Source organism: Rhea americana, unplaced genomic scaffold (genome assembly GCF_003343005.1).
Source record: "Rhea americana isolate MKP2758 unplaced genomic scaffold, rheAme1 scaffold_21, whole genome shotgun sequence".
NCBI classification, from domain to species: Eukaryota; Metazoa; Chordata; class Aves; order Rheiformes; family Rheidae; genus Rhea; species Rhea americana.
In genome coordinates this window covers 7,793,427-7,811,051 of record NW_028186258.1, presented here as the reverse complement: position 1 = coordinate 7,811,051, position 17,625 = coordinate 7,793,427, and the positions used below count along the sequence as shown (strand labels likewise).

Genomic DNA, 17,625 nt, shown 5'->3' with positions numbered 1-17,625 from the left:
GCATCGAGCTACACACACGGGTTTGCTTTTGTCCTTTGAGTGTTCTCCCCACGCCTTGCTTGGAGGGGAGCAATACAAGAARAGCTCCTACAAAAACAAAAAGTGGATTTTGAACAAAAGAAAAAGTAGCAATGCTTTGACCCTTTCTCACAGAATCACAGAATGGTTGAGGTTGGAAGGGACCCTTGGAGATCATCTAGTCCAACCCCACTGCKCAAGCAGGGTGAATAGAAGATACCTCAATACAAGATCTTTTCTAGAAGGAAAAGAGGAGTTGTTCCAGCAATGGGAGGGAACATTGAGAAGTTTGAGAGAGGGTGAGAGAGGTTTGAGAAGGAGAACAGAGAGGATGCGCTGGGAGCTGGGCAGATGGGGACAWTGTCCTTGAGGAGCCCCTGCAAGGAAGCAGCGGCAGACTGCAGGTCTCCGGTGCTTGGTGCAATGCCGGAGGGGCTCCACCGCAGAGCAGCTGATTTTTGTTGGGGATTTAGGTGATAAACTGTAATCTAAAAGAACCTGCAAGGTGGGCATTTTTCTTCCCGCTGATCCTGTGTTGTCTGTGCCCAGCGCGACATTAGGATGGATCGGGGAAGATCGAGTTGGTTTCCCCCAGACTTGCTGTCGCTGCAGCGAGGGCTGATGCCACGCAAGAGCGTAAGGAAACTTGCCTTTGTCAATGATGTGACTCTGTCTGTGATTATTTTCCGTGGCGCTGGTCTCGATGTGTCATGGAGGCTGGGTTTCCTKCTGGCTTTGAGATGTTTGTAAGGGCATCGTGCCAGCAGTCGGGAAGAGGAGAGCAGAAATTCAGGAGGTGGCATTGCKGGGTCTGGTCGTGGCTTAGCTCAGCTCCCGTCCCGGAGAGTTCAGTGGGAGATGAGTTAGCTGGCGTCTGGCACTTCCACGATCTCCCCCGCGGCGCTGGTTAACAGTACRCTTTGAAAAGGTGACTTTCTGCAGAGAGATTTGCTGAGCCTGAATATTTTTAAATAGACTTTGGTGTTTCTCACTGCTACRTCCCTCATTAAAATAGCCTTTAAGCTCTTGGGAACTGTGATCTTTCYCCTCCGGTGTACTCTATAATAAATATAGAAATCTCTTCTCTGTGTGCTAGCTTCCTAAGAAACTACCGTACGATTTTGGGTTCTTAGCGGAGAGCACTCGGCAGTACTCCAGGCAGCGTGGCGATGCCTCGCGTTACGTGCCTGCCTGTGTATAACAGACTGCAAATCCGCTGCGTGCACAGAGCGCTTCCCATTGCAAAGCTGCTGTTTCCCATTTCCGGGGGTCAGAAACCCCATTTCTGTGGTCAGAAACACACCTTGCTGTGCTGTGTGAGCACCTCATCGCTAAAATGGAGTAATTCTTGGGACTTCCAAAGAGCTATGACTAAAATTAGAGGGATAACAACGTCATCCAGAGCATTGCTGCGACGTTCCTGCCAATCCTTGCTGGCCTCGAGCACAGCCAAGGGGACAGGGCCAGACTGTCGAGCTGCGGGGTTATTGCAGGATTTGAATTTAATCTTTTTCTCCCTCCTGTTTCAGAGGGTCTGGCAGTTGGAGTTGGATTTGGGGCTATTGGAAAATCAGCATCGGCAACGTTTCAGAGCGCCAGGTAAGCCCCGAGGACGTCTCTGCTCTGCGCGTGCTTTCCTCTCCTGGAAGCCGTCTCCCTGTACGACGCTACCAGCCGCGGCCCGCGCTCGCCGCCCGGCTCCGCCGCAGCAGGCCCTTCCGCCGGGAGGGCGGACGGGAAGCGCTGGAGATGGAGGGGGAYGGTCCTACAACCGTCACCCGTGTGCTTCTCCCTCCTGCTCCTTGCCTCCTTAGTTTGGCGTCCTGCTCGCGCGTCTGATCTCCTCCCAGGCGCCGCCAGCGCGTCTGCAGCATCGGCGGGTTTGAGGTGGTGAGGCTGAACCCCCCTCCCCGCTCCTCCTCCTCCTCAACCCCCTTCCTCGGGATGCCGCCTGGAGTTTTTCTGTGCAGCCTCGGTCCCTCTGCTTGGGGCCGGGAGCGAGCGTTTAAAGGCGGTCGAGAGCAAGGCGAGCGGGGAGCTTCCCGGCTCCTCCGAGGGCGGGAGCGTGCTGCTCTCCGGTGCCTCCCCGGCTCCTCGCCGGAGCGCCCGGCTTGGCGGCCGTGCTGGGGCTCGGCGCCGCTTCCCGGCCTCCTCGGCGAGGCCGCTCCCCGCGAGCTCCCGGTTTACCCTGCGCTCGTCCTTCGGAGAAACGCCGAGGTTTTCCGCAAACTTCCCGGGCTTCCCTGCGGACACCCGCCGTCCCATCGCCGGGGGGAGCGTGCTTCCCCGGAGGCGTGCAAGGCAAGCGSGCGTCTCTGCAGCCTGAAGGGCGAGGCGAGGCAGGGCGGCCGGCGCCGCCGCCGAACCTCTGCCCCCTGCTCGCAGAGCTCAGCCCTGTCGCTCCCTCTTTTGCGAACGTTTGTCCGCAGCACAGCCTGCAAAATTGCTTTAGTAATATTTAGAGCACAAATTGCATGAGCTGCTAGAAGAAGCCTCTTTAATTGGTGGCAATAAAGACCCGCAGGCTTGCGGGCGTCTCTGCAGACCTGCTCGCGGGGCTCGGCAGCGCGCCGGCCTCCAGCCGTGGCTCGTGCCCGTGCTTGGGTTTTTACGGCACCGACGTGCTTGCACGTTAGCGCGCAGTGTTTTGTGCTTCTCTCCAGGACAGACGTGAACGCGGGGCGTTGGTGCAGCCCCCAGATTACTGCTGATTCTGTGCTTTGGAGGTGTTTTTGCACTAGGCAGCGGCGAAAGCTGCACTTTCGCTGCGAATAAAAGCTGGAAAAATCCTGCTGCTCCCCCCAGCTGGAGCTGAAACTTCTCAGCTGATGGAGGCGATTGCTAAAGAAATGGGAGAACAGGGGGAAGCCTGGGAAGGGGGGGCCGTGCGGGGGGACGGAGCCGCTGGCAGCGCTCGGCGGCCGGCCGGGAAACCCGCCGCGGCTCCCCGCGCCGTCCGGCGAGCTCGCGGGCGTCCGGGCCGCTGCGTTCGCCTGCGCGTTGCTCCGACGCTCTCGCAGCCGGCGGCCGCCGGGCTCCGCTCGGTTACGGCCGATACAGTCCGGGTTTGTGACGAGGGAGGCGCAAAGCAGCAGCGATGGAAACGGCCGTTCTCCAGCCTTTTGAAATAAAAGGCTCTTCGTGAAGCCGGTGGAGGCTCTCGAGATGCTCTAACAAAAGGACTTGTTTTCATCAGCTGCTCAGTAAAAGCTGAGAAGCCAGAAGCAGCTGGTTCTTTCTCTGTATTTACAACAGCATTAATCATGATGAAAGGTGGAATCTGTACTATGAAAACAGCAATGCAAATTTAGTCAGCTGCGAAGGGAGACAAAATAACTTCGTTGCCATCAATCTGCCTATCGTTGTCATCTGCAGGCAGAACAAAAACTGCTCAGTGCATGAACCTACTTGGGGGCGGCGAGAGCGCAGATTTAAATTCTCGCCGGCTCCTGGCACAGTGAGCCRTGGGGGCGTCCCGTTGCCCGCCGGCAGCCGCGGGGCACGAGCACAGCGCCGATCGTTTTGTTCCAGAGTTTTAGCGTAACCGTTGAGAGCGTCGGATCGCTACGGGCCGACTCGGCAAACTCAGCTGGGTAGCTGATTTGTATTAAGTAGGCTTAAAATGTTACAGTGGAATTGCATTTGGTTTGAGCTCATGTGAGAAATAAAGTCAAATCTTTTGACGCATTTGGAAGGGAAATTGCTCCTAGGTCAGCCTCAGCTGTTAGGGGGCACGGCAGTCATGAGCCTCCCCTTGTCCATTAATTTTAAAATAGCATTTTACTGAGAAAGATGYGTGACTCAGTTTGCCTCTTCCATCCTGCCTTCGCCCCCCCACCCCGGGGGTGACTAACTGTTAATACTGTGCTGAGCTGGAGCTGAGYGGAGCCGCCTTGCAGGACGGCTGGCGAGTTCGAACTTTGCGTGGCGAGAAGCGTTTATGAGCTCGCCGATGAGCTCGAATGCTTGGCCGACCGATGGAAGTCTTGCACACGCGAAGCAAACTACGGCACTGCCAAGAATAGCTCTTTAGCTGATTTTCTATCCAAGAGATATGCCTGGGGCTTGCTTAAAAACAAAAAACCCTGTGCGCTAGCTGGAGCTGCCTGCGACTGCGGTGCTGGGCTCGGCCGGGCTGCCGGCGGCGGGAGCGTCCCGGGAGCGTCCCGGCGGCAGGAGCGTCCTGGGAGCGTCCCGGTGGCAGGAGCATCCCGGCGGTGGGAGCGTCCCGTGAGCATCCCGGCGGCGGGAGCGTCCCGGCGGCAGGAGCGTCCTGGGAGCATCCCGGCGGCGGGAGCGTCCCGGCGGCAGGAGCGTCCCGGGAGCGTCCCGGCGGCAGGAGCGTCCCGGCGGCAGGAGCGTCCCGGGAGCATCCCGGTGGCGGGAGCATCCCGGCGGCGGGAGCGTCCCGGCGGCAGCCCGGCCTCCTCTCGCGCTCTCCGCGTTTCTTTGCTGCCACCGGGTGTGCAGAGTCCGTTCCTGCGCGTCTCGCTCTTCCCGGCTGCCGCTGCTTTTCGCTGGCAGAGGAGCCGTGCCAGGACTCGCCCTCTGGTTTACGGCTCTTTGGGTTTTTTTTTTTTTTAGTTTTCGTTTATTGCTTGTGGTGTGGGGGGCACCCGTTTCGTCTGCTGTGTCAGAGGCAGCTGACGAAATGTGTTACTGAGCCCCGGTAACGTGGAGCCTCGGCAGCGGGGCTGGTTTTCCCGCGCTGCGTGCGAGCGTGCATCTGTCCTCCTCCTGCGGAGCAGAGACCAGCTGTCCCCGCGAGGCTCCCGCGGGCAGCGCGCCTAGGCCCTTTTTTTAAATAACAAAAATAAATAAATAAAAGCTGAAGTGCCCCGCTTCCGTGCCCGGCGACGTCTGCTTCGTCGGGGGCGAGCCCGGCGCTTCGTGGGGCCCCTCGGGGGCCGGAGCAGGGACGCTGGAGCGTAGTCACGGTTCTTCTTTCCCCCTTCGTGTACTTCAGCACGATTTGCGAGCATGACGTGTCCAAGTGCTCAAAAGCCAAATCTGTTTTCTTAAGGAGCATCGGCTCTTCCTCGTTATTTTTCCGTTGAGGCAAAATTCACCATAAAATTAATTTCTTGGGTCGGAATAGCCGGAGCGCCCCAGCGTGCCTGTGTTACGCTGCAGCAGAGCGAGCAGAAAACCTCGCCGAGAGCTTGGGCAGGCGATTTCGCTTTTAGCAGGGAAACGTCTCTACGATGAGCCCCCGCCGGGCAGGAGGGGGCCCTTGGAGCGGGAGCTCGGCGCCCCGCGGCACGGGGGGGCCGGGGCTGCGGCGGGAGCGTCCCGGCGTCGCCCGCGCGGTGAGCGGCGGCCGAGCTCAGCGCGGCGGGTGAGCGCGGATCTGCCGCGCGGTCGCGGCGGCGCTTCCTCGTGATGGTCGCTGCAGCCCTCTGACCGGGTTGCTCGGAGGTTTTCCCACCGCCGTCCCTTTGGAGAAGGCCGAGACAACGTGACGGTCTGCGGAAACCTCTTCTGCTTTCCTGCTAAGGGATTTCTTTCCCCTCGGCTTCAGGCCTCGCGCTGCCGGCGTGGGAAAYGCCCGCAGCCGAGACGGTCGCGGCTCCGCTTGCGGCTCGGGCCGGCCCGAGGAGGAGCGCGCTGCGAGCCGCCTGCCTTCCCGTTTGGGCGGATAAAAGGTGAGTATTAAGGCTGGAAAATCAAGCTCAAAGCTACGGGCAAGTGCTGCGAACAGGCTTGCCTGCGCGCTTTTTGCTGGGATCCTTGTTCGGAGACGCTGGGAACGGCGGGTTTGTCAGCGCCGGTTCGGTTTTAGTTTGGGGCGGTGCTGCGAGGGGAGGCGTTGAGGGGGTTATTTTGCACTTYTCCTCCCCAAAAGCCTATCGTGCATTTTTACTTTTAAATCCATGACCGAGGTGGAAAACTCCRCGTCCCCGCGGAGCGCCGCGGGAGCAGAGCGAAGGGCCGGCGTCGGAGCGGTGCGGGGGCGAGGCGCCACGGCAGAGCCGTCCCGAGGCCGGGCGGCCGGCGCGAGGGGGTGTCAGCGGCGCTCCCGCGGCCCCCGCTCGCGCGGCTCCCGGCTAAGCCTGGAGAAAACGCGCTGAACTCTTGAACGCGGCTTTTGCGCTGGCAAAATCCGTAGCGGGGGGCTGCTCTTCCTGCTGCAGAGGTGAGGTGCGAAAGAACGTTAAAATGGATGAAACCGATATAAGGTAAAATGCAGTAGATTACTTTGAGCAGGCGGCGCATATAAAGGGCTAAAAGCTTAAAAAATAGGATGAAATATTTTATTAAGCTGTGCGTGACTTGGCCACCTGCTCGTCGTAGGATGCTGCTGATGTGAATAATTCAGATCGCAAGTGATGTACRCACGTGGCAGAGCTCTGTGTCAGGGCGCAGGGTGACTGCATTTCGGGGGGGGGGAGCCGGCTGCCCCGCGGGCTGCTTTCCCGCGGGGCTCGTCCCCGCCGCGGCGCGCGTGCGGGTGGCTCCCGGGGCCGGAGCGGGCGGCCGCGGCGGGCAGGGCGCCAGGGCCGGTGTCGTTGCCGCTTCCTGGCTTCAGAAAACCGACGAAGGGATTTAAGTCCGCGTCCGCACCCGCGCAGTGCTCTCGGCGTTGCCGCCCCGGCGAAGCGGGCGCCCGCGGCGGGAGCTGGCGCTCTCTACTCCTTCGAACCGCGAGCTCGTCGAGGCAGCGCCTGGTTCTCCTGCGAATTACAGCAACGCCAGGGCGCTCGAGTCGCGCTGAAGTTCTCGTTGCRCACTGGGCCCAGTGAGCAGCCCCCGGCGGCGGGCGCTGGCCCCGGTCCCCTCCGTTGTGCCCGCAGATCGTTTCCCGTCCAGCTTTGGTAAAACAGACAGAAAAGAGGCTTTGAGCTGACAGGCAGACTTTGACTTGGAAAATATTATTTCATGGGACAGCCTGTGCCTCCCACGCTGTGTCTCTCAGGCTGGGGGAAAAAAAAAGGCTGAGGCTTGATTAATGTACGGAGATTGAAACCAGGCAAAAATTTTGTACTGTGTTTTCTTTGAATGAATGGAAATCATTGTGGTCTGGGAGACAGCAGAAGACGCGCGCTGGATTTCTCTCTCGTGCGCGCACACAGGCTCTGGCTCTTCCTTATGAGCAGATCCACGGCGGAGCTTGTAAAGAAGTTCCGTGTGTGGGATGAAAAGGTGGGTTACAGCCTCACTGCCGGCCTCTTCAGCAGATCAAGGACGTGCGCAGAAACACCTAATGGAGAAAAAGCGCCTACTGATGCGACGCGAGGTGGGGCCGGGTGGGGAATTCCACGTTTCCCCAAGAGCTGAGACGAATACTTATTCCTCAGCCAGACTGCTCTTTTCTGATGTGTAGCTTAAAGCCGAACTTTGCCTCTGGTTACAAAACAAAATTGTTGGGAGATGGTTATTAAGGACCTTTTAATTAGCCTCCCCTGAAGGTATATGTTTGTTATTAAGTTAACTAGCTGGCAGGTTTCTTGAGGGAAATTTTTCCTGAATGGTAAGTGTTTTTCCTTGCTGCTCTGCAAGGACCGGGAGGCTTTGCAGCTCTCAAAGTGCAGGAAAGCAGCAGGAAAGAAAATGCAGGTCCGTTTCCAACACGGTGGGTGTTTGGGAGCTGAGAGAGCCCTGGCCGGAGATGAGATGCTCCTTGCTTCTCTGACTCGTGCAGCTGCTGTTGAGATGGCCCCAGCGTCAGCCCGGCACCGCTGGAGCCCTCGCCGGGGCCGAGCCGCCCTTGCCCGCATCTCGCCGCTTCTCCTGAGCAGCGCTTTGGGCACACCAGCGTCTAACGCTTGCCGTGGAGCTGGACGTTATTTWGAGCACCCAGCACAAACAGGAAGGGTGACTGCACGTAGCAGGGAGCTGCAGTGCTGTCCTTTAACCGTTTCTGCATCCCTTGAGCAGTTGTCTAGGTGGGGCAGGTGAAYGGATTTTGACCCTTCGGATGCTGCATTTTTCATCATGGCTAATGTACAGATGCCCCAAACCCCATGTACGAATATGCAGATTGGCTTCTYGGTGACAGATTAAATGAGATTGGGTGGTTGGGAAGCGCTTTCGTCTTCAGTTTGCTGGAGTGCAGGAGTTCCCAATGGAAAATACTGATTTGACTTTCGAGGGACAGATACTCTACACTTATGCTGATAAAGCAGCAAAGGTGATAAACATGTGCATTTCTCCCTGCAAAATCCTTGTAATTCTCTCTTCATCCTTAGTAAAACAGTGTTTTATTGTAAGTAGATACTAAACTACTTGGTCATTAGAAAAAGGAAGCAGGATGGCTAGAAATTGAAGTCTGTCTGGAAAGCAAGACAAGGCAAGCTTGAAATGCTTTACCCTCAGGAGATCTGTTTACAAACAAGTATGTGCAGAAATATATTATGCAGTATTTCTCCCTCTGGTTGCTGCTCTTAGAGCATTTCACAGGAGGTTTTGTGATCTTGGATCAAATTTCCCCGTTTCTATTTGAAAGCTTGGCAGATGCTGCTGAACTTCCTCAAAACCCTTGATTTGCAGAGTAAATGAGAGCCCACAAAATGGCCTTGAGTGTGAGGCCAAGYCAAGGGTTGCTGTAGGCTGGAGAGTGCCATATCCTCCTTTCTCATTCCTTATCCCGGATGAACAGACTTTCACCACTGGTAAATGGAAGCTGTGCCAGACTGACCACGATGTTTTAGCTTAATCCTGTATCCAAGAAAAATTGTTACTGGGGAGTGAGTGAGATCTGTATGAATAGTTAGGTCAGTATGGAAACAAACATATCAATATGTTCAGCCTCTTATGAAGCAGCTCTGGAGCTTTCTACAGCTCCCTGCTATCTTCAGTGGCCGGGTCTGTAATAGAGAAATCTGCACATGCACTCAGGGGAAAAAAATGCAGTGGAAAACCTGTGTGGCCTGCAGTGTTTTTATTGAACTGCCTTCAAAGCTACCAGATGTTCTCCACACCAGGAAGCGTTTGTTCTGCTGCAGTGCCTGGATAGTCTATCGACCTRCAGACAGACCTGAGCAAAGCTGGCCTCGGCAGCCCGGATTAGCTCGTGTCTACCTGCAGGTAACTTGAGCATTGCAGAAGATCGGACTGTCTCTGCTTGGGCTAGCTCTTGAGCTGAGCTGGTCCTTCTGGTTACGCTTTGTACAATGCTTGGAGGTTAAGTCTTGGTCTTACTGCTCTTTGTTGCTTGGTGTCTGATGTGGAGATACCCAGGTAAAGAACAAAGATGTTGTTTTCCAATCCTTGGATCTGGACCGGAGCGCAAATGTTTTACTGGTCCCCCAGAAATATGGTAGCTGGATTTGGTCACCATGATTCTGGTTGCTGGAGACTGGATTTGGAGTGAATTGAAATTTATAGAAGAAACCTACCCAGTTTAAACCAGACCCCTGGAGTCCAACAAGAACCAGATTCTTCTTGACTTTAYAGTGCTAGAGAATTGCTACTCTGTCGCAACCCAGATGCTCCAGCCCACCCTTGTTCGCTCTCCTGCAACACAGCGGTTGATCCGGATGATGGATAAACGGCCTCTTCCTGTAGGAATGCTTCTGTATCCCAGTGCTGAACAGAACTGAGGGGATTCGTGCCAAGGCGAATGTATGTTCACAGCCCCCTGACGAAAGGAAACCATTGCAGATATGCCGTTGCTGTCAGGCAGGCTTCCAGCCGCGAGAGTGGCTCCTCGGTAGTTCTTGGCAGCCAACTATGTCTTCAGCAATTTACCTTGGCCTCACAACACCAATCCTGCTGCCGCCGAGCTTGGGAGGTCAGGGTGGATCTGTGCTCRTGCCTCTGTGTTGTCCTGCACTTGCACAGCCTTGGAGTGGGCGGTGGATTGGGGTCCGGCTCTGGGGCCAGGTGGCAATGGACAACTGCCCTTTCTGGAGGTGCTTCTGAACGGCAAGGGGAGTTGGTTACTGCAGCCTTGCCACTGCTGCTGGGGTCTCAGTTTTGCTATCACAAACATTTGTGAATTGTGGGGCTATAAGTGCTCTTTGGTCTTAGCTGCTGGCGAGCCGTTCAGGCAGATGCTGTGCCTGGCACTTGGATTCACTGTGGTGCTTTTCTGTCGCATAGAGGGGCAGCTGCTCCTTCTGGAGATAAGTTTAGCTGGAGGRGGCTGTACCTGGCTGCATCACTGCTGCAGGAGCACGGCAGATGCGTGAAGGGGCATCGCTGGGCCACTGCCCCGGCGTGGGCTGCGCTACCGCCCCACCTCCCCGAGCAGGGGGAGAGGTAAACGGGGACTGTCATGCAAGAGCAGCTGAATTGCGCACAGGAAGGTCTTTCAGTGAGGATGGACGCTTTGTCCGTTTTTGAAATTCAAAAACTAAAATTAGAGACTCCCAGTGTCACTGATTTATCAGGGAAAACCTGCCTGAAGTCACGCAGGCCGTGGCAGAGCTGGRTGGAGGAGATGCCACGAAAGCCCTCTTGCTAAATTGCTCCAACTCTGGTGCTTGCATGAGCAAGTCTGAAGCTGCTTCGCTGCATTTGTACYGGGAAGTTTGGTGGCAATGCTCGTTTTTCTTCGTTGGTTTGTGTGTCTCTTGCCGGTGAAGATCTGGCTGGAAAGCCGTGGCGGTCCAGCCTCTGTCGTGCACATCTGTGCAGAAGGATTTCAGAGACTGCTGGCGCGGCTGGAGAGCATCAGCTCCTCGCGCKGTTCCTCTTGCTCGCAGGAGGAGCGTGTTTATGTGTGCAAGAGAAACCCGGGGCCACGCAGGTGGTGGGAAGGCCGAGCGGTTTGCTCAGTGCCTTTCCCGTTGTCGGTGTCYGGGCTCTTTATGTGTGTGTTTGTGCAGAGTGAAATCATATCGGAGCGGTGGTGACCTCATCTCCTTTTGTGTGAATATTGTGATTTGTTCAAGGGATGTTTCTGGGGTGGGATGCGTTCTGTAACCGTTATTTATTGCCATGCGTGGCGGGAAGAGAGACCTCCCACGTTATTAGCAAAAAGTCTCCAACGTGTAATTGGGAACTGGGCTGCTGGCTGCTAATCCCTTGCTTGGTGTTTGCATTTACATCACCAGTTTGTATAAATAGTCTCCCCAACTCTTCTCTCTCACTTCTTCTTTCTTCTCTTACTCAAGTGTCTAGACTGAGGAGGGTTTTTGGTTAATTTGTAATCCTTATGAAAGACAGCTGGCATCCCACGTAACATCTGGCTCTGTGGAAATTCTGTGYAATGCTTGCTTGCTTCTTTCTGTGGTGGTCACTCAGCATGCAGATACAACACAAAGCATGACGTGGACCTCTGTTCCCTTTGCTTGGTGTCTGTGGTCTTTTCTGGAGACTCACGTGCCCGTTTCTATCAGTCCAGTTGCCCAGAAGCCACCTCCTCTTCCAAGRAGTCTCCCTTAGTCCTTTATGTTTCTGCCTTCTAGATATTTATACATCAGCATTTTGAGTCATCTCCCCTTGCATAAGCTCTGCCTGCCTAGAAGGGTTATTGATCATCTAGGACAGCCTGGACTCACTATCCAAAAATTCATTCTGGACATGAGTAATCAACTCTTGGGAAAGCAAGTCCGCGGGGCCGCAGAGCCGCGCAGCCCCCTCCCGCGCAGGCCGCCCTCCTCCGCCGCTCTGCGCTGCCCAGCCGTGCTGCGTGCAGCCTGCAAGACGCTGTCCCAAAGCTCTGACTTCCCTTGGGATTCACATTTATGAGAGTCGGGAAGAAGGAGGCTCGGAAGTAGCCAGCCGCAGAGCCGTGCAGACAAAGCGCCCGGTCCCTGCCGGGGCCGGTGGACAATGGCCTCTCTGTTCGGCTGCTCCGCACGGTGCAGCACATGATTCACCTTCTTAATTGGCTCTTATTGCCTAATCCCACGGTGATCGGCCTCGCTTACTGGGGTCTGCTGCGCGGCCCCGTCCGGGCTGTTCTCCGGGCGCTCTGGGTTTTCCCGGGGGACGCAGACAGTCGGGGTGAGGGTGTGGGCGCTTTGGTGGCAGGACGTGTGGACGAATTGGCCTGTGCATTCGCGTGCACGTCCGTGAGTGATGCCTTTGAGCCTGCCCGCTGCTCCGTGGCTGCTCTGTGCCCACCTCGCACCCCTCAGGTTTGCACCTCATTAACCTTTCTCTGCCCGGGCAGGGGAGCTCAACGCAGAGCTGCTCCGCTCTCGTACCTCTCCGGGAGGAGGTAACGTCGGGAGCTGCCCAGCCTTTCTTGGAGCAGGTCGTTGAGCGACCAGACGTTGTCTGGGTGAACTGACCCCCCTACAAATGACCATGCCACGGTGGTCGTGGTGACTCTGCAGTGACAGAGCGTTTTAGCTCTGTGTTCATGAGAGTCGAGTCGTGAGGCTTTCACAGAGGTCGCGGTGCCGGGACCAGCACCCTGTGTGTGTGGGCTTGGGTGTCACAGATGAGAATACAACCACGCTGGGTGTCTGTCTGTCATCTGTCCGCGTTTTCCACTGGAGCTGATGGGGAGGCTGACCTTGGAGGCAATTCTAGGTGGAAACGGTGCAGGGAAGGATCACTGAGGAGCAGGTAGGTGGCCATACCCTCCCCAGACCATGCCTGCCCTGAGGGCCGGCTGCGGAGGAAGCTCTCGCAGGAGCACGGTGGCCSTTCTTCATAGTAGCTCCGGTGGAGSCTCCGTGGAGGATGCTGCAGGCTGGGACCGAAGGGCCCTGGCAGAGCCGCAGCCTGGGACGGTGGTGCTGGTGGTGAAGCTCTGGGCGAGCGGCCGTCCTCGAACCCGCGACGGCCCTGGCCAAGGCCTCGGGAACCGCTGGAACCACCGTCCTCTCCGTGGCCCGGGGACGTTAACAGCTGGAAATCACATGTTCTCCAGTAAGTTACTGCAGAAATCTCTGGTCCCAGCTTTGATCTGCAAAGTGCACTGGTTCAGTTCCTGTTCGCATTGAAATAAAAGAAAGAGGGCAAAGGAAAAAAAARGCAGAGAAAGAAAAAGCCATTATCCTTGTTTATCTTATCAAGATAATGCTAAACAAGGCTCACTTTGAACAAGAGCTTTAGTCTTTGCAGCCCCAGTGGCCTGTTCCTCTCTTTAGCACTGTGGTTTAAAAATAAACCCTCCGAGGAGGGGAAGCGATTTGAATGCGGACATTGTTACTGAGCAGGATGTGATAATGGGGCCTTTTATAGCTACATCTGTTAGTAAATTGTTTAGTTCCAGGTTTTAGGGCTGTGTAAAGCAGGCTGCCCTGGTGCTTTCGCCCGCTCCCCCGGCACGTTTTAACGGAGGTGTTGCAGGAGAAGGAAGAGGGGAAGCTGGTTTACTGCTTTTAATTTTGCTCTTAGATAGAGGCTCCAATCTCCGCTAGCGTTCGAGCGGGGCAGCAGGGGAAGCGCCCGCAAGCCCCGCGGCGCAGTTTCGGCTGCGAGGTTTGCTCCTGCCCCGGGGCCGGGGCTGCGGCGCTAGGACGGGGGTGGTGGGGACGGGACCCCCCGGGACCAGCCGCGACCGGGGCGCTTAGCCCGAACCCCAGCCGGCTCGTGCGCCCTTTGCTGCCTTCTCAGGCGGCCCCGCGGCCGAGAGCCCAGCTCCGTCCGAACGTGCTTTCGCGCGGGTGGAGGGTACGCGTGGCTGCGCTGCGGCCCCGCGTGGGCACCCGGGAATAGGCGAGAGGAGCAGAGTCTCTATTAACTCGGTTCGTCCTCCTTCGCTTGCTCGACGCTTTGCTTTCCTGGGAGCGAGACGGGCTGTGCGTGCTCGCGGCTGCCCAGCTCTGGAGCCTCTGGACACGGGTCCCCGGTCCYGGGTTGCGGGACGGACGGATGGACGGACGGACGGGCTTGGTACACCCCCCCACGGCGGCCGGTTGGGTGCGGGGCCACACGTGTGAGCACCGAGGATGGCTCTGGAGCTCCCGGCCCGGCTCGGAGGAGGCAGAAACGGAGCTGGCAGATATAGTTCAAAAAAAAAAAAAATTTTTTTTAAAACGTAGTACCTCTTCCCCAATTTTTGATCCACACTGGGATTTCCGTGACATGAATCAATCTTGTATGCGAAACGTGCTTGTGATTTAAAGCTTCTCACAAAGGTGAGAAGCTATAAACGTGAATTGGCAGATATTACTGGGAATTTTAATAGGTGGGCCATAATCCCAGCGCTGCTTTTAGACCACCCGGGTTCTATGGGTGCTTAATTTCTAAAAAAAAAAAAAAWAWTTTAATAACCTTCATAAGGTTCTGTTTCTCCCTCCAGCTCTAGCCTTGCCCCAGATCGATGCAGCCACATCATTAAATTACACTTCGTTTGTGGGTGTGCCTGTATTAATCCGTAACTTTGATTAAAAAATTAAGTTTGGGCGGGCTTGGTCCTCAAGCTRCGCTCCTGAAGAAGGAGAAGCGATGTGTTCGTGGTCCTGCAGCTCTCTGCGTGCTTCTCGATGTTGCATTTGTGTCCTTGTGTCCTTGTCCGCTGCTCTCGGCGCCCTGCTGGGAAAACCCCGGGGAGCCGAGCGCCGAGCGCGGCGGTCGCGGGCGACGCTGCTGCGCCGGCGGGGCCGCCGGGCTCTGCCCGGGTTCGCGAGGCATCCTCGTCCGGCCCTTCCTGAGCCGGCGCGCGGGCGCGTTTGGACGTTGGCAGGGATAAAACGTCAAATCCAATCAATCTAGCCTAATCCACGGGAGACTTACRGGGAGTTACCGTGTGATTGTTCCCAAAGATCGAGACGAGCCATGCCGGAGCCTGCCAGACGGCGAGAAAACGCTCAGCGCGGCCAAGCCTGTTTAATCTGGATGATCTCGTAACTCCAGTGACGTTTGGCTAAAACGCTGAGCCAATTCGATACGGGCAAGTCACTGGCGCAGAGGAAGCGTCGTCGTAGCGTGCCATCAGCAGAGCTTGCGTCAGCAGGAGCTGGAGCTCGGGGCTCGGAGGTGGTGTGCTCCGAGCGAGGTGTGCCCCCGAGGGCTTGGCGGGGCGGGGGATTTAGCTGCTCTGCAATTTAGTAGCTGTGGATGCTGAAAGCGTGCAGAATGCGCTGGAAGAGATGTAAAAGGGAGGCGGATTTCGTGCTTTCTTAACGCACCGTCTTCGGTGCCGCGGTCTGGAGGCGCCTCGCGTGTCTTCGCAGCTCTCTGGGTTTGTGCTGTGCGAGCTGTGCGCCCGCGGGCACGCGCCGTGGTTGTGCCGCGGGCATCCGCGCACCGCGGCCTGCAGGCGCTGTCGCTGTTTAGTCGTTCYGGATAACGTGTGCCCGGTTCTCCTGCTGCGGCTTGGCCACCCGGCCCTTTTCTCGTTGAGCGGAGCGGAGCATCGCGAGCAGAAGAGGCGGCGGGGGCMGGAGCCGGTGCTGGCGCGAAGGCTTGCCGCCGCCGTTGCGGCTCCGGTGTCCTCGCGCGSGGCGGCCTGCCGAGTCTGGTTTCACGTAGTGGCTCAACCATGTCTCTTGAGAACGGCTTGTTCGCTTTGAAAACACCATTTGRGGGGGTTGTGCATTTATTTTTTAGCCTCGAGCAAGCTTTTGCCCTGCCCCATGTTAGGGCACCTTTTGCAATGGTCAGTATGAGCTCTTCAAAACGCACGCTGGCGGCGTGAGCAAAGTGCGAGGAGGAAGAGGACGGTTCATCCCCTCCTCCCGTGCTGCTCCKGGCCCCGGTGGCTGATGACGCTTCGTCAGCACCTGGATGGGATTTCCAGAAGAGCCCCCGGGGCTGGGGACCCGCAGCCCGGGCTGCCGGGAGCCCGCGCGCGCCCGCCGCTGAGGTCGCCCTCGGGAGCAGCTGGGTCCTGGCTGGTTCCTCTTCTTGGGCACAGATTTTACCCCGGTAAACGCAGTAATTTATCTAACGAAGAATGGCTTTTGTGGTGCAGTTTGAGCCACATATGGGTTTTAGCATATTTTCTACAGAAACACGTTTGCTTGCAGTGGTGTTGACAGAGCTGTCAGGTTTCAAGTGAGCTGTTTGCCGGAAGGGGATTTCGGCGGTTGAATCACTGCGGCTGTTGCCGCTGGTAGCGTGCYGAGTTACACCCGTCCCGTGGGCAGGGGAACGTGCCCGGGGAGCGACGTGCGCCCCGCGAAAGCAGCCGGGCTCAGCAAGGGCCCTTCCTCCACTGGAAGGGTTTCTGAGACGGTAGCGCCCTGCGTATTCGCTGGTAACGTCAAATAACAAATTAGAGAAGAATAACAGGTACTTGTAAAGCTCTTAAAAATGGAAAATGTAATTGCTGTAACAGCAGAATACTATGAATACAGGAGCACGTCGGGCCTTGCAAGCGCTCTTGTCTACGGGCCGGAGAAGGCGTCAAGCCCGGGCTGTTTGCTGCTGAGCCGCTGAGGGYGAAACGCGGCGAAGGGGAGAGGAGCCGGACTGCACGGAGCTGCTGGACGTAGCTTGTTCTCYCCTAGCCTTGCAGTCTTAAGCTTGAAGAAAGCAGAGAGGAAGGGAGAAAGTTACGGAGYTGGAGGGAACAGCCCCAACAGCTTCAGTCCTAGGAGACTTCTCCCTTGGAGGGAGTCTGCTGTGGTGAAAGTGCGAAGAAGACTCTGCTGTCACAAATGAGATGACTTTCCTCTTCAGGGACTCCAGACGTGACCCTTGCTAGCAGGTAAGCACAGGAACATGAGCACCATCGGCACCTGAGCCCTGGAGGACCCTTCCCAAGCCMCCAGCCGCCGTCATGCCATTGGCAACGTGCTGTTTGCAGGCAGGCAGGGAGGAGCTGGCACCGTTGCTCATGAGAACCTACCGTCTCCTTCCACCTCGCCGCTGGAGCAGTTTCCTCCGCCAGCTGAGCTCTCGTGATAACGACTGGCRGCTCGTTCTGGGATGAGGTTTGGATGGCCAACCCTCCTGGATGGGGGAGCTGTTTCATGTACGCCGAAGAATTTCTAGTTCTTCTGCTAAAGTTCACGTCCTGGTTGCAGCAGGCAGGGGGGAGAGCAGTTTTTATGACTTTGAACTTTGCTTATGTGCCTTTGGGATAAATTAATGGTAAAATTTCCTAAAATTGTAAATGTTTACTGCGTATAGATCCAGAGCGGTGTATATTTAACATTGGCAAAGGGCCAGACAAGCAGATGTGACACAGACCACGTGGCAAGCTGTTCAGAGCCCAAATACCTGAATTTTAAGAGAGAGGGAAGGGGCAAGTGGAGGTATGGAAGTGGCTGCTGAGGAGCAGCCCTGGGGAAGGTCCCAGTGCCAGGAGAACAGCGCTTTGTTTCCACTGCTGGTTTGGATGTACATACGGACAGGTGAAACTGAGCATTTGCCCCTCCGAGCAGAGGGCACGTCTCGTGCAATGYGTTTGCAGGGAGGCAGCTGTGAGCGGTGGGCTGTGCTGGTAGGTGCCGCCGCAGGAACGATCCTGGTGGAGCTGCTGGAGAGGCTGGAGCAAGGCTCCAGCAGAGACCCGGGGAAGCTCCTCAGCTGCCGGCAGCCCCCGGCAGAGCTGTGCGAGCAGAAGGCTACGCGCCCTCCCCAGAACGTGCCTGCTCGGCCCTGCGCTTTGCGTGGTCCCCGTTGGAGACAGTCGCGTTGTCCGTGTAACTGTCCCGTCCCTTCCCACCTCCYGAAAGCTGCATCTATTCCGCTGGCTAGTTGTGCCCCAGGTCGTTTCCCATCTTTGCTCCTCTCCTCTGCTCCCGTTCGGTGTTGCTGCCGGTCCTCCTGGGCCGCTTGGAAGGCACCCGTCGTTGCACAACTGTGGTG

The 17,625-nt window shown here is 56.8% G+C and overlaps 1 protein-coding gene across 3 annotated transcripts in view; it reads left to right on the top strand.

The window, feature by feature from the left end:
- The window catches only part of SLC39A11 (solute carrier family 39 member 11), a 97,420-nt gene that overhangs the window by 71,718 nt on the left and 8,077 nt on the right, over nucleotides 1-17,625 (top strand). For all 3 annotated transcript variants that reach the window (XM_085304752.1, XM_085304749.1, XM_085304748.1), the window contains one exon: nucleotides 1,548-1,617. In XM_085304752.1, coding sequence (XP_085160878.1) covers nucleotides 1,548-1,617 — 70 coding nt within the window. The remainder of the gene's footprint in view (nucleotides 1-1,547; nucleotides 1,618-17,625) is intronic.